General features: G+C 55.8%; 2 protein-coding genes across 2 annotated transcripts in view; one reads left to right on the top strand and one right to left on the bottom strand.

Annotated features, from left to right (window-relative positions):
- Window positions 1-6,906: 6,906 nt before the first annotated feature.
- LOC144246553 (tapasin-like) lies at window positions 6,907-12,371 on the bottom strand. The gene is made up of 7 exons (XM_077784463.1): window positions 12,344-12,371; window positions 11,026-11,211; window positions 10,148-10,372; window positions 9,089-9,327; window positions 8,484-8,613; window positions 7,945-8,283; window positions 6,907-7,159 (listed from the first exon to the last, which is right to left on the bottom strand). The coding sequence occupies exons 1-7, from the start codon at window positions 12,369-12,371 to the stop codon at window positions 7,059-7,061; spliced, it is 1,248 nt and encodes a 415-aa protein (XP_077640589.1). The 3' UTR covers window positions 6,907-7,058.
- Window positions 12,372-13,294: 923 nt separating this feature from the next.
- The window catches only part of LOC144246356 (uncharacterized), a 387,512-nt gene continuing 385,708 nt past the window's right edge, over window positions 13,295-15,098 (top strand). The window contains exon 1 of the mRNA XM_077783741.1: window positions 13,295-13,365. The gene's annotated coding sequence lies outside the window, so the exon portion shown is untranslated. The remainder of the gene's footprint in view (window positions 13,366-15,098) is intronic.

Below are 15,098 nucleotides of genomic sequence, written 5' to 3' on the forward strand. Positions count from 1 at the left end.
TGTCACCATGGCCCCTTGGTTCCATGGGCTCCAGTGGTGCCACAATGATCCCCTTGGTTCCATGAGGTGCCCACAGTGTCACAGTGATCTCCATGGGAAGGAAAGAACCGAGCCCCAGTGTGGCAGGGGCAGCCACCAGAGGCCAAGGCCAGACAGACTTGACAGTACTGACAGATTTTGGCTGGGAGCAACCCTTGGATATAGGGAATTTTAGAGGTGGCATCCCAGTTTCTGACATGGACACCTGGAGGAGAAGGATGGTTCTTTTATGGAGGAAGGAATGGATGGAACACCGGTGTTTGAGGGGCAGATGAAAGGCAGCCATCAAAGGCCTAAGGCAGCCAGACCTCTCTGTCCTGATAGCTTTTGTCTGAAAGCAACCCTTGGATATAGGGAATTTCTGAGGTTGAATTCCATTTTTGGTCATTTCTTCATACATAAGGACAGTTCATTTCCATAGGAAGGAAAGCAGCAAGCCCCAGTGTTTCGAGGCAGGTGAGAGACAGCCCCCAAAGGTCCGAGGGCAGCCAGACTTGTCTTTCCTGGCATTTCACTTGGGAGCAATCATTGGCTGTATGTTGTTTTGGAGGTGGAATCCCAGTTTTGGCCATGGGCGCCTGGTCAAGATAGATGGGTTTTTTTCCCATGGGTAAGAGAAGCGTGCAGTCCAAGTGTTCTGGAAGAAGATGAGAGGTTGCCTTAGGCCAAGCCAGCGAGATCTGGCTTTCCTGGCCCCTTTTGTTTAGAGGCTATCCTTGGCCATATGGCATTTCGGAGGTGGAATCTTAGTTTTGGCCATTACATTAGGAAGGAAAGCACAGAGCCCCCATGTTTCTGAGGCAAATAAATGCCAGCCCTCAAGAAGACAAGGCCAGCCAGACTTGCCAGTCCTGGCAGCTTTTATCTGGGAGCTATCCTTGGATATAGGGAATTCTGGCATCAAATGCCCAATTTTGGCCATGTGCCCCTAGTTGAGGTGAATGTTTTTTTCCCATAAGAAAGAAAAGCACATGGTCCCAGTGTTTCACAGGGAGATGAGAATTGGCCCCTGGGTGGTCAAGGTAGCCAGACCTGTTCCATGTTCCCTTGGTTGCGTGGAACCCCACAATGATCTCCTTGGTTCCATGAAGCCCTGGAGTGTCTCAATGTTCCCCTTGATTCTGCAGTGTCAGAGTGGCCCCGTGCTTCCATGAGGCCTTGCAGTGTGTCTTGGTTTGACAAGACAGGAGTCTGTGAAGGAGGTCAAAAGCCTCCTGTGCAATGGAGAAGGTAAACCCCCTCCCTCCGAATTACTAGGATTTTTAAATTAAAAGGCTCTCAGGCAAAGATATGGGAATGGGAGTAACAATTCTTTACTAGGAGAAAACTAGATAACAATTTAAAAAGGCAAATGCAATCGGTACAAACAAAACTAGTGATAAAGTCCAGAACCTGAGGATTCGGGGTACTGGTAGCAGTCCGGTCAAAATGATAGCTGCTCCTCTTGCAGTGGCTGATGAATTGCAGCTGCAGTGGTGAGCTTTAGAAGGGTATAGTTTTCTCTGAAGATCTGGTGGCAGTTGGGCTGGTCTTCCTCTGCGCCGGGGTTGCCTCCGAGCTCCGCCGACGCTGCCTCACCGCGCTCCAGCTGCTTGTCTGGGAATCCTGCCGAAGGAGCTGCTTCTCGGGAGTGCTGCCGAAGGAGCTGCTTCTCTGCGAAATCCCGCAAAGAGAGAGCTGCTTCGTCTCCCCAAAAGCTACCCCTTTATACAATAAAAGAGTGCTTGGCTTCCCCCTCTGGGTGGAACATCTCACAATGGGATGGTGTTATGTTACCAGCCCTGCACTGAATCAGTCAATGGCCCATTAACAAACCATTACCTCTTCGAGCAAACCATTCTTCTTGAGAGATAACAAACCTGCCCAACTTCCAACAGATGGCAAATAGAATACAAACTTATTTTATAACCCAGGACACAATTGCACAATGGCTTAGTGGTTCCACAGACCCCTGATGTGTCACAGTGGCCCCTCGGCTCCGTGTGCCCTCGCTGTGTCACAATGGCTCCTCTGTGACACTGAGGCTGCACAAGGTCACCATGGACCCTTGGTTCCTTGGGGTCTCTGAGTTCTCAATGGTCTCCTTGATTCCATGAGGCAGCACAGTGTCACACTGGCCCCTTGGCTCCATGAGGATCTGCAGGGTCACACAGGTTTCTGACATTTGTCCTTGCTGCCCCTCACATCCCCCCTGCCCCACAAACAGCCCCGAGCCACCCGTGAGGGACAGGCCCTGCTGTGCCAGGCTGGGCTCAGGGCTTGGCCTTTCTGCTTCCCCCAGCCAGCCCAGGCCTTGCTCAGCATTGCAGTTCCCTGCTCTGAGCCTTGGGCTCCCTGGAATCCTGGTCTCAAGGATCTGCTCTCACCAGTCCCTGGAGAGCCTTTGGCAGTCCCTGCCCTCAGTGGGGCCCAGTGATGCTCCAAGGGACTTGGAGTTTTGCTTCTGACTCCTTGAGCAGCTTCTTCAGCCTTCTCTCAGTGCCTGAGGATTCTGGACTAAGCCCCAAATCCACCATGGGGATCATCAAAATGCAGGAATCCTTCAGGGGCGCTTTGTCTTCATCCAATTGTCTGCAAATCTCCTGGGCTTGTGCAGCTGATTGGAGTCAGTTTGGAGTCCTTGTAAAGGAAGAAGATTTCCAAGTGCACTTCCTGAATTTTTTTCTTTAATCAAGTGAGTATTCTTAGTTTCCAGTTCAGAGAAGAGCTGATAGAAGCATTCCCCAGGTGATCTTGATGCTCACTGTCTCATTAGGAGGTCTGGGCATGTAGAAGAATGAGCCCCTTGAGGACTGACCCTGTTTGGACAAGCTGCTCCTCACCCCCATCCTCACCATGTCTGACATTGCCCACCTGGCACTGACATTCCTGTGCCCTGCAGCAGAACCTTGTCCCTGAGCTCTGCAGCTCCATGTCCCAGCCCATTGCACCATGTCCCACCTGCTCTCCTCAGGGCTCTGCCTGCATACTGGCCCAGGAGAAGTTTTCCTCTTGGGAAAGAAAGAACGGAAAAGCTTGATCAGGTTTCCTGAACAACAAACCCCACTCAGGAACCACCTGCTCAGTACAGGCTGCCTGGAATGGTGTCACCTTTCTACAAGGAACAGTGTAACCAGAAATGATCTCTGAAAGCAGAATTCTCTGAGTCTCCCAGCTGAATTCTCTGTCCCAGCCCTTTCCCTGGATCTCTGTTGCAGATGGAAGCTGCTGGTGCCATCCTCACTTTTAACCTCTCTTTGGAAGGCAAATAGATGTTTGCAGCTGTGTTAAGCAGGATTTTCTCAATCTTTCTATAAATCTTTTGTGCTCCTCATGGAACGAAGGGGCCATTTTGGCACTGAGTGGGTGACGTGGAAGCAAGGAGTCAATTGTGACCCTGGGGTCCCATGGAACCAAAGGGCCATAGTGACACATCAGGGCCACGTGGATCCAGTGGTCCATTGTGACACTGTGGATCCAAGGAGACCATGGAGACACCTCCAGAACCTCATGGAACCAAGGAGTCCATGGTGACCCAGCAGGGCTGCATGGAGCCAATGGTCCATGGTGACACAGCCCATCCAAGGAGGCCATTTGGACACTGCAGAAGCTCATGGAGTGAGGTGGCCATTGTGACACTGAAGAACTTCATGACACCAAATATCCATGGGGACACAGCAGGGCATCATGGAACCCAGGAACTGCTGTTGCAGTTTTGAAAACTCCTGGAACCAGGGCCTGTTGTGGCACTGCAGCACCAACACAGCTGTTGCACCTTGTCCCCTGCCCTGCACAGCTCCTTGGGAGGCACGGCAGGAGCAGCACCCTGGAAGCCTCGGGAATGCCCCTCTGGGATCCATGGCACACACTCCCAGGGGCTGGAATTGCAGTTCCCTTCCAGGAAAAATGTTCCTGCCCTTGAAGGAAAAGCTCTTATGGAAGAGCCAAAAGCCAAGTGGAGCGAGATCTTACAGTGACATTTCACTGCCAGCCTTCATAATTTCACCCGTAGTTGTTGCAGCTCATGGATTGGGAATGAAATCAGGGCAGGGTCTTTGGTGGGAGCTGCCCTGAGTCAAGGGAGACACTGAGAGAGAAACAGAGCAGGTAAAGAGAGGCAGGAGAGAAAGGAGGTGTTTTGGTTTGGAATGACAGGTGTCTGCTAAGAAAGGCAGGAGCCTCCCCTGGAATGGAAAAATGTAGACTCTTTCTTTCTGAATTGCTATAAATTGGAAATTAAGGGGGGCTGTTGGGTAAAAATATGGGAGGAGGAATAATAGTTTTTTATTAGGGAAGAAAATTAAAAGATAAACATTTCAGTTAACTGAAACAACACTGACAAAATCAGAATACAACCTGACACCCTGTTGGACAGGGTGTTGGTCACAGTCTAATTGGAACTGTGGGTGCAGTCCTCCAGGAGTGTCAGGTGTGGTTCTGTTGGAGAAGTGATCCTGTAGGAATGGAAATCTTCTTCTGAAGAGGAAGGGGCAGCTGTTCCTCTGAGAAATCCAGCACAGAGAAAGCTGTGTTGGTGGGCCAGAATCTCAAGACTAGATGCAGGTAGGAATGCTTGGCTCCTCCCTCTGGGCGGAGCATCTCACAATGGGATGTTACAGTTCTTATCAGTCATGCTGTGACATTCAATAGCCCATTATCAGCAGATGTCTCCCCTGAGGGAGGATTGCTTGTGGAAGAGATAAGGAAAAGCTGCCCACTTAACACAGGACAACTGCCATACAGATGGCAAATAGAACACATCTTGCTTTTCAGTCAGGGACAGGAGGACACAAACAAAATCAGCTGAGGAGGCGGCACTTTGAAAAGTAAACCAGAACTGACAGAAAATTAATGGGACAGAAATCAATAATTCTGATAGTTTTATTTATTATCAAAATAAATCACACTCGCCCAGCCCCACACAATCCCGATCCCACAACCTCAAATTTGGATCTCACTTCTCCCAATCTCCTTCCAACTCTATCTCACCCTGGAGGCTGAGGAATCAAATTATTTTGGCATGGGACTGAGGTGGGAACCAGCCATTTTGAGGTGGGATTCACCTATTTTGGGGTAAGATTGAGGAGTTTTGAGTGGGATTGAATCATTTTGAGGTGACAGACCAATCCACCTTGGCATTTGGAATGGAAAGGTATGGAAAATACTACCAGATATCCCCCAAGAATCCACAGATCCTCCAGAATATGTTCCCAAACCATAAATTCCACCTCAAATACCTTTTAAATGGTGGGATTTTTGACATGTCTGGTCAATACTCTTTTTAGCCATTTTTAAGGTGTTTTTAAGTGATAAAGACAAATCAGAAGAAAACTGGGGCCAAACCAAAACCAGAGACCCCTTGAGCATCCTCTGAGCACTGGACAAAATGAACTCAGCAGAAATTAAACTTAACCCTCCATAAAATGCCTTGAGGAAGATTTGCTCTTCCCACAAGTCACTTGTGATGTGTTCTGGTTTGAAAGTAAAACCAGTGAGAGACTCCAAGTCAGAAATACAATTTATTGGGAAAAGGGGAAAAGGACAAAAATACATGCAATAATACAAAGGGAAAGGCTACTGACAAAGTCAGAATACAACCTGGCCCGCGTGCTGGTAGCAGTCCGAATTGGAAGAGCTGCAGTCCTCTTGGGATGGCAGATGTAGTTGCTGTGTCTTCTCAGAGAACCTGTGGAAAGGCTCCCCTCTGTCTAGAAATCCCCAGTTTTATCCAGGTGGAATGCCTAGCTCCTTCCCTTGGGCAGAGCATCTCACAATGGGTCATTATGAGTCACGAGGTGTGTCATTAATCACCTCCTCCTCCTGGACGGTGTTATCTCTGAGTCATGTGGCCAGGCATTGATGGGGCCATTAACAGCAGATAAGGAAAACTGCCCCGAGGCAACTCCTACTCAGATGGTAACAGGAAAATGTTTGGTTTTTTTTCTTCAGTCTTGGACAATATTGGATTGCTTTCTCTGTAATATTGATTAGTTAATAATCAATGAATTATTGATACTGGATCAATTTCTTTGTAATGGTTATTAATTAATAACCAATAATCAATCATGAATATTTGAGTGATTTCTTTGTAATATTGTGAAAAATGCAGATTGAATGATGCGCTGCTATTGACTATTGATAACTCCCTGCCATTGATTTATAATAATCTGCTATTGATTATTTATAACTCCCTTCTATTGATTATTGATAACTCCCTGCTCTTGATTTGGATGTGTGGAGATGAAGGAACAATGGGAATGGAAATCTCCTTTTTTTTCCTTTTTTTCCCCATTTTTTTCTCCTTTTTTTGCCCTTCTCTCTCCCATGACAAAAATGAAGATTTGCTGAAAAATCATTAAAATGGGAAACAGAACTTTTTTAAAATTGCTTTTTTAAAAAAATTCAGTGAACAATTGGAGCTGGGTAATTGGTTCTCTAATGACTTTAAATTCGTGCTTTGGGTTTTTAAATCAATGCTTTAAAAAAGAACCTTAAAATCCAAACTGGAACAAACTCCCCAAGTGTCACCAACCCCCCCGGTGTCCCCAATGTCCCCAAATGTTCCCAAATGTCCCCAAACCTCCCTAAATGTCCCCAAACTCCCCAACATCCCAAAATCTCCAGAAATGTCCGCAGATGTCCCCAAATGTCCCCAGTCCCCACTCAGGATGCATCGGTTTGTGGGGGATGTCACCCCCCCCCACCCCCCGGTTTAATCTGGAAATATTTGGGGACATCTTGGGGACAATGGGGGGACTTTGAGACACTGGGGACATTTGGGAACATTTGGGGACATTGAGACATTGGGGACATTTGGGGACATTGGGGAAGTTTGGGGAGCTTGGGGACATTTGTGGTTGGGGACATTTTTGGGGGGGGTTGGGGACATTTTTGGGGGTTTGGGGACATTGGAGCTGTCACATGAAGAGCCCCCCTGGAGTGAGAGAGAAGAGGAGGGGACACATTGGGACATTGGGGACACCTGGGACATGGGGACATGGAGATGAAGGGGGACACCGGGGACATTGGGGACACCGGTGTCACCTCCCCGCCGAGGGCCACAGGCGCAGGCTGAGCCCCCCGATGACGAAGGCCACCAGGGCCATCCCCGCCATGTCCTCCACACTGGGCATGGTGGCACCTGTGGGGACATTGGGGACACATCACTGACACCCCCAGATGACACCAACACCCCTGGGTGGCACCGAGCCCATCCTGGTGGCACCAGCCACCCCGCAATGTCCCCAGCTCGCTCTTGATGTCCCTTAGGAGATCCCAGCCCTGTCCCCAGTGTCCCCAACCCCATCCCAGCTGTCCCTATCTCCATGCCTGTGTCCCTGACCCTGTCCCCAGTATCCCCAACCCCATCCCAGGTGCCCCCAACCCTGTCCCAGATATCCCCAACCCCTTCCCAGGTGTCTCCAACCCTGTCCCCAGTGTCCACAACTCCATCCCAGGTGTCCCCAACCCTGTCCCCAGTGTCCCCAGGCATCCCTGGTGTCCCAAGACCCTCCAAACCCCGTTCCTAATGTCCCCAAGTGTCCCCAACCCCACTCCTGATGTCCCCAACCCCATCCTGGTGTTCCCAACTCTATCCTCAATGTCCCCAACACCATTCCTGATGTCCCCAACCCCATCCCAGGTGTCCCCAACCCCAGTCCTGGTGTCCCAAGACCCTCCACACCCCATCCCTGATGTCCCCAGTTGTCCCCAACCGCATCCCTGATGTTTTCAAGTCTCCCAAACTCCATCCCTGATGTCCTCAGGTGTCCACAAACCCTGTCCCTGATGTCCCTAATATGCCCAGCTGTGCCCAAACCCTGTCCCTGATGTCCCCAGGTGTCCCCAAACCCCGTCCCTGATGTCCCCAGGTGTCCCCAAACCCCATCCCTGATGTCCCCAGGTGTATCCTCAGGTGTCCCTCACCTGCCACCACCACAGTGACCCGGTGTGGGGTGTCCCACGCCGCATGTGTCACCAGGCAGCTGTAGCTGTCCCCCGGCGCTGCCGCAGCCACGCGCAGCCCCGCGCTGCGGCTGAAGGTGCCGTCGGCCGCGCGCCGGTGCCCGGAGCTCCAGCTGGGCCCCAGGGTGGTCACCGGGCTGTCCCCCGAGGTGTCCCCAGGGCGTGGCCGGGTGTGTCCGTGGGCGCGGTGTTCCCAGCGGATCTCCACGTCCAGCGGGAAGAAGCCGACGGCGTCACAGCGCAGCTCGGCCGGGAGCCCCGGGGACAGCCGGGACGGCAGCAGGGACACCCGGGGAGGGGCTGGGACACGAGACAGTGAGCTGGGGATACTGGGAGGGACTGGGAGGGACTGGGAAGGAACTGGGAGGGACTGGGAGGGAACTGGGAGGGAACTGGGACATACTGGGAGAAGACTGGGACATACTGGGAGGGAACTGGGACATATTGGGAGGGAGTGGGACATACTGGGAGCCCCGGCCCCGCCCATTCCCGGCACTGACCAATCACGTGCAGCCGCAGCACCTGCTGCACCTGCCCGCGGGGCGTGCTCATGGAGCAGACGAAGGCGCCGTCGTCCGACACCGAGAGCGGCGGCAGCTGCAGCGACACCTCCCTGGCGCCCCCCGGCGGCTGGGAGGACCGAGGAAACGTTCGGCCTCAGCGGCGCCCCCCAGTAACCGGGAGGACCATGGCCGTGCCCAAAAACCCCAAAAAATGCCCCCAAAAACGACCCCCCTAAACACAAAAAATGCTTCCAAGCCCCCCCACAACAAAACCCCCCAAAATCACTCACCGAACCCCCCCAGGACTTCCCAAAAATTTTCCCTGAAAAATGCTCCCAAAACTTTCCAAAAACTGTTCAATGCCCGCAGTGCCCCCTAGCGGCCGGGAGGACCGAGGCTTTCCAGTGCCAGCGGCGCCCCCTGGTGGCCAGGATGACAAAAGCGGTTTCATGCCCCCAGCGCCCCCTAGCGGCCGGGAGGACCGAGGCTGCTCAGTGGCGCCCCATAGTGGCCAAGAGGCGGCCGGGAGCACCCGACACCCCCCGCTCGGTGGCGCCCCCCGCTGTCCCCGCAGGGCTCCGCAGCCCCTCCCCTCCCCTCACCTGCGCGGTGCCGGGGGGGCTCCCGTGGCCCCCCAGGAACAGCAGCACCCCCGGCGCGGCCTCGGTGCGGTGGGCGGCGGCCGAGTCGAAGGCCAGCAGGCGCCGCGTGGCGCCGTGGCGGTGCCGCAGCCACTGCAGCGTGAAGGGCTCGGCCGGGGGCGCGAAGGCGCAGTGCAGCCGCCCCGGCGCCCCCAGCAGCGCCCGCGTCTGCGGTGTCCGCGTGGACACTAACAGGGACACTGAGGGGTGGGACAGGGCGTCAGGAGTGTGGGGACATCGGGGACACTGGGGACATCGGGGATGTGGGGGGATGTCAGAGACATTGTGGGGCGGGACAGGGTAGTCATGGGGTGCGGGGACATCGGGGACACTGGGGACATCGGGGATGTGTGGGGACATCAGGGACATCGGGGATGTGTGGGGACACTAGGGACATCGGGGAGATATCAGGGACACTGCGGGGTGGGGCAGGGCATCACCGGCGGGGGGACACTGGGGACACCAGGGACACCGGGGACATGGGGATAATGGGGGACATGAGGACAATGGCGGGACATCGGGGACAAGGGGACAATGGAGATGTGTGGGATAATGGGGACAATAGGGGGACATCGGGGACATCAGTAGCATCCGGGACATTGGGGAAATGTCCCCGATGCCCCTGATGTCCCCCCATTGTCCCCATTGTCCCCCAGTGGGGGGACATCGGGGACATCAGAGACATTGGGGATAATGGGTGGACATTGGGGACATCAGGGACATCGGGGACATGGGGACAGTGTGGGGGCATCAGGACAGTGGGGTGATGTTGTGCATGTGAGGACAATGGGGACATTGGGATATTGGCATGGGGAACATGGGGTGACACCGGGGACGTTTGGAGCCGTGGGGTGGCAAACACAGAGGTGACAAACACAGAGCTGGCAAACACAGGTGACATAGAAGTGACAGTGACACACAGGTGCCACACACAGGTGACAATGACACAGGTGACCAGGTGCCACACACAGGTGACAGTGACACAGGTGACACACAGAGCTGTCCCCGGTGTCCCCTCACCGTTGAGGAGCGGCGGGTCTCCTCCCCGCTGCTGCAGCAGCGCCGTCCCCTCCCCCTCGGGTGTCCCCAGGGCCAGGAGCCACCAGCACGTCCCCAGCCCGGGGTGGCACTGCGGGGACCCCGGGGACGTCCCCGGGGGTGGCAGCAGCGGCGCCGTGGGGCTGAGCTCGCACCGGGGGGGCTGCTGGGAGGGACCCCAAAATTCCCCCAGCACCCCCAAGGGGTCTGCAGGGAAAGGGAAAGAGCAGGGGGTGAGCTGCACCCCAAAATCCCACCAAACACCCCCAAAATTCCATCAAATCCCCCCAAACTCCCCTCAGCACCCCCCAGGGGACTGCAGGAAAAGGAAAAGAGCAGGGGGTGAGCTGCACTCCAAAATCACAGCAAATCCACCCAAAATCCCCCCAAAACCCCCAAAAATCACCCCCAACCCCCCCCCAGGACCCCACAAAAAACCACCAAAAATTTCCCCCAAAATTCCCTTAAAACCCTCCAGGAGTCACCCCGAAACAACCCCAAAAAATGCCCCCAAAACCCCCTAGAATCCCCCAAAAATGCCCCCAAAACATCCACAGAACACCCCAAGAAGCCCCCCAAAATTGCCCTCAAAAATCGCCCCCAAAAACCCCCCAAAATCCCCTGAAAACCGCCCCTGAACCCCCCCAGAAAAACCCCCAAAAGCCCCCAAAACCCCTCAAAATCGCCCCCAAAACCCCCAAAAATCGCCCTCAAAATCGCCCCCAAAACCCCCCAAAATCGCCCCCAACCCCCCCCAGGACCCCCCAAAATCACTCCCGAACCCCCCCAGGACCCCCCAGAAGCCTTTCCCGCCCCCCCCCAGAACCGCGGGGGTCCCCCTCAATTGGGGGGTCTCGCACCGATGACATCGAAGGCGTTCTGGGGGTCCCGCGGGGGGCCGGGGGCCGGGGGGGCCTCGGGACCCCCCAGAAGCCGGAGCAGGGCCCCGCGGTGGGAGGGGGCGCCGCGCTCGTCCAGCAGGGGGCAGCGCAGGGCGGGGGGGGGGTCCCCAAAAACCGCCACCCCCCCCCAGGCCAGGAACAGCCCTGGGGGGGCAAAAATATGGGGCTGGGGGGGGCTTGAGGGGGCAAAGAGGGGATGTGGGGGGTCCTAGGGGGATCTGGGGGAATTTGGGGGGGATTTTGGGGGTCTTGGGTGGACAAAGAGGGGTTTTGGGGGGTCCTGGGGGGTTCTGGGAGCGTTTCGGGGGCATTTGAGGGGAGTTTGGCGGAATTTGGGAAGGTTCTAGGGGGCTTTCGGAATCCAGGGGGGGCTCTGGGGACTCCTGGAGAGATTTGGGGGCGTCTTAGGGGGCATTTCGGGGGAGCCTGGGGGGGATCTGGGGGAGTCCTGGGGTGGTTGTGGGGGTCCTGGGGGGCGTTTAGGTGGTCCTGAACAGGTTTTGGGAGGTCCTGGGGGAGTTTTGGGGGAGATTAGGGAGGTCGTGGGGGATTTGGGGGGATCCAGGGGGGGTCCGGAGTGGTTTAGGGGGTCCCGAGGGGGTTTGGGGGGTCCTGGGGGATTTCAAGAGGGCTTCGGGAGATTTGAGGAAGATCCGGGGGGTCCTTGGGGGGATTTAGGGGAGTCCTGGGGGGGTCTGGGGGAAATTCGGGGGTCCTGGGGGATTTCGGGCGGTCCAAGGGGACCTGGGGGGCCTTGGGGGGGGGTTGGGGGGAATTCGGCAGGTCCTGGGGGATTTTGAAGGGTCCTGGGGGGGGTCCGAGAAGGGATCTGGGGGTGCCGGGGTGGGGTATAGGGGGATCTGGGGGCTCCTGGGGGACTTTGGGGGGTTCCTGGGGGATTTTGGGGGGTCGCAAAGGGGTCCTGGACAGGATTTGGGGGGTCTTTGAAGGATTTGGGGGTGCTGGGGGGGGTCTTGGGGAAGATTTTGGGGTCCCCGGGGAGATTTGAGGCAGGTTTTTTTTTTTTTGGTGGGGGGGGGAGTGCAGGAATTTGGGAAGTTTTGAGTGGGGAATTTTGGGGGTCCCGGTTCCGGGAATGTCCCAAATTTGGGGGTTCCGATTTTTGGGGTTATGGATTTTTGAGGTTTTCCGAAATTTGAGGGGATTTCCCAGGATTTGGGGTTGAGGGGGGGGGGGCGGGGCTCGGATCCGCCGGGATTTGGGGTCGGGGCGGATTTGGGATCCCGATTTTTGGGGTTTTTCGCCCCTTCCTCACCCGCCAGCGCCAGCCGCGCTCCCGCCATCGCTTTCGCTTTCGCTCTGGCCCCGCCCCAAACCCGCCCCAAATCCCCAAAACCGCCACAAATCCCCAAAACCGCCACAAAATTCCCCCCGGGGGCTCCGGCCACGCCCCAAAACCCAAAATTCTCCTCAGGGACCCTGGCAGGACTGAGCCCGTGGCACAGTGACCCACGCTGCAGCACTCGGAGGGGGCTGTGCCCAGGGGATGGACTCCGCTCCGAGAAGTTCCTGGAGAAGTCTCGGCCGGGAGAGAGCGCAGGGTGCAGCAGGGAACGACTCCTGTCCCTGAGCAGAGGGAGAAGCCCCGGGGGATGAGCTGAGCATGGCCCCATTCCCTGTCTCCTGCCCTGCCGGGGGAGGAGGTGCAGCTGGGAGCAGGGAGGCGTGGGGAAAGCTGCATTTAAGGCTCTGCACTGACTTCTCCTGCTCCTGCTCCGAGTCTTTGGAGTTTTCTGACAGAAATCTCTCCCCTGCCCCACCCACCCACAGGGCTTCGGGCAGGTTTCCCTTTTCGGGGGAAATCAAAGCGAAGCTCTGATGCGCTAACGAGGGGCAGGAGAAGTGAGGCTCCTGGGCTTCCCGCAGAGGCGGAGGCACGGGAGGCGCAGGGCCGGGAAAGCCGTGGCGGGAGGCGCGGAGAAGTTTGTTTGTGTGGGCAGCTCAATCCCGGCTCGGCCCGGGCCCGTGCCGGGGCTGTTCCTCATCTCCGGCTTTCCCCTCACGCAGCCCGGGGGCGCCGAGAGCGCGGGGCGAGGCGGGGCCGTGCGCAGAGCCCGCCCCGAGCTCGCTGCCATTGGCCGCCGGTGCCGTCAGTCGCGGTTGCGGCGCGCTGATTGGTGGGAGCGGGGCGCGGCGCGGCCCCGGCGGCGGGCTGAGGGCGGCCGTGGCCGCGCAGCGCCGCCATTGGCCGAGCGGCTGCGCGGGCCCGGCAGCGGCGGCAGCGGCCGGAGCGCGGTGAGGCGGCGGCGGCGGAGCTCGGAGGCGGCCCCGGCGCAGGTGGGAGCCGCGCTGGGCTCTGCGGGGGCTCGGGGCTGGCTGCGGGCGGAGGGGGCGGCAGGGGGCTCCGGCGGCTCGCCGGTGCCGTGTCCGGCCCGTGCCGGCCCCGGGCTGAGGGCGCTGCGGGAGCGGCTGCCCGCGGTCTCCTTCCCGCCGGGGCCGGGCAGGAGCCGCTGCCGGAGCAGCGCTGGCTCGGCCCGGCTGCTGTGGGTAGGACAGAGGGGCTGCCCCGCGGCCGGCAGCGGGCGGGGAAATTCCCGTCGCCGGAGGTTCGTGTGCCCGGGGGAGAGCGAGGAGTCCTGTCAAAGTGACTTTATTGCCGAGCAGGGGCAGAGGCCGTGGGGCATTTGCCGTGCGCTCTCTGCCGTGGCTGTAGCCCGCAGCCTCCTTTTTATCCTCATTTTCCCGGCCGATCTCCCTCTGCCTTTGCCCACCGGCTGAGTTCCTTGGAAGGTTCCGACTTCCCGATGCGCCTGGAGCCTGTCCTCGTTAATGTGCACCCTCCTTTTGTAGAACAGCCGATATTCATGGCTCTGTTAAGTCTTTGTTCTTCTCCTCGAAGTTCGGGAATGTAGGGGGACTTTGAGCAGCTCTCTGGGTCAATTTGTAACATTTATTGGAACTGATGGTTTCTCCCCTTATCTACAAGTGCCCGGCCCTATCTCCAGGCAGATTCACTCCTTGACTCTGTTTTGTCCTTCCCGGGTCCTCTTTGGTTTTGGGATTATTCTCGGTGCCCTCATTCCCTGTCCTTTTGTAGCCGTTTGTGGATCAGGAGGCCTGGCTGCCACCTGCATGCCCTGGCTCAGCTGCTGGATGAGCTGCACTGCCAAGGTGTGGAGCATGGTAAAAAGATGAGAGTTGCTGCAGCACAGAAGAGGAGAAGCAGCATTCCTTTAACCCCTGCTGTGCTGGGGAGCCAGGAAACCGTGTCCCATTCCCATCCTTTCCATGTTTGGACCAATACATAAACTGCTCTCCTATTTCCTTTCTTATCTTTTTTAGCAGTTTTCTCGTCATCTCTTTGCCAACAGCAGTTTGAGCCATTTAGTTTTCCACAAACTCCTGCTTTTTCTGCTAAGAGATAATCTGATCCCATTCTCTGGTGAAATGTTGTGTTCCTCGTTTCAGTGGCTTGGTCGGCAGGAAGGTCAGGAGCTGGAGCTGTCTGGTTGGTTCTTATTCTGAGGACAGCTTGTAATGTAATGATGCCATTGAAATGATAAATGGGTTCTCTGTCTCCTGATATGAATTTGTGAGAAACGCCAATCACTTGGTTTTTAAAATGTTAGAAGTTTAATACTAGTAAAATGGTTATAAAAGTAGGAATGCAATTAGACTAATAAAAATTTAGAGTTAGGACAATTGCAAGACATTAAAAAGCAAAGACTTGCAGATGTCCGGATGCTCTCTTGGGCACTTAAGCCACAACAACCATACCTTGTGAATAAAGGAATCACCCCTAAAAAAATACACTGTTGCATATTCTTATATCCTTCATGGTTATGCATACATTTTATTTAAAACAAGTAACTCTGTCTGTTGTATGTCAGCTGTGTTTTTTAATCCCCACGGCATGCTCCAGTCTGAGCATGGCCTGAAGAAATTAACTTCTTCTAGTAAGAAATCCATAAATTGCTCTTCTCTGGAGAATTTAGGTGTTCCTTGAGCGAATTTAGGTGTTCTCATTCCTTAACCCCCCCCCACACACACACACATGCATGTTTTCTCTT

This window comes from Lonchura striata, chromosome 6, assembly GCF_046129695.1.
Source record: "Lonchura striata isolate bLonStr1 chromosome 6, bLonStr1.mat, whole genome shotgun sequence".
NCBI lineage: Eukaryota > Metazoa > Chordata > Aves > Passeriformes > Estrildidae > Lonchura > Lonchura striata.

Bases quoted from the DNA above. Each gene is read 5' to 3' on its own strand.
- LOC144246553 (XM_077784463.1), bottom strand. From the start codon at position 12,371: ATGGCGGGAGCGCGGCTGGCGCTGGCGG. The intron at 10,373-11,025 runs GTGCGAGACCCC...CTTTCCCTGCAG, and splicing joins GAACGCCTTCGATGTCATCG to ACCCCTTGGGGGTGCTGGGG. The intron at 8,284-8,483 runs GTCAGTGCCGGG...CTCGTGTCCCAG, and splicing joins GCTGCGGCTGCACGTGATTG to CCCCTCCCCGGGTGTCCCTG.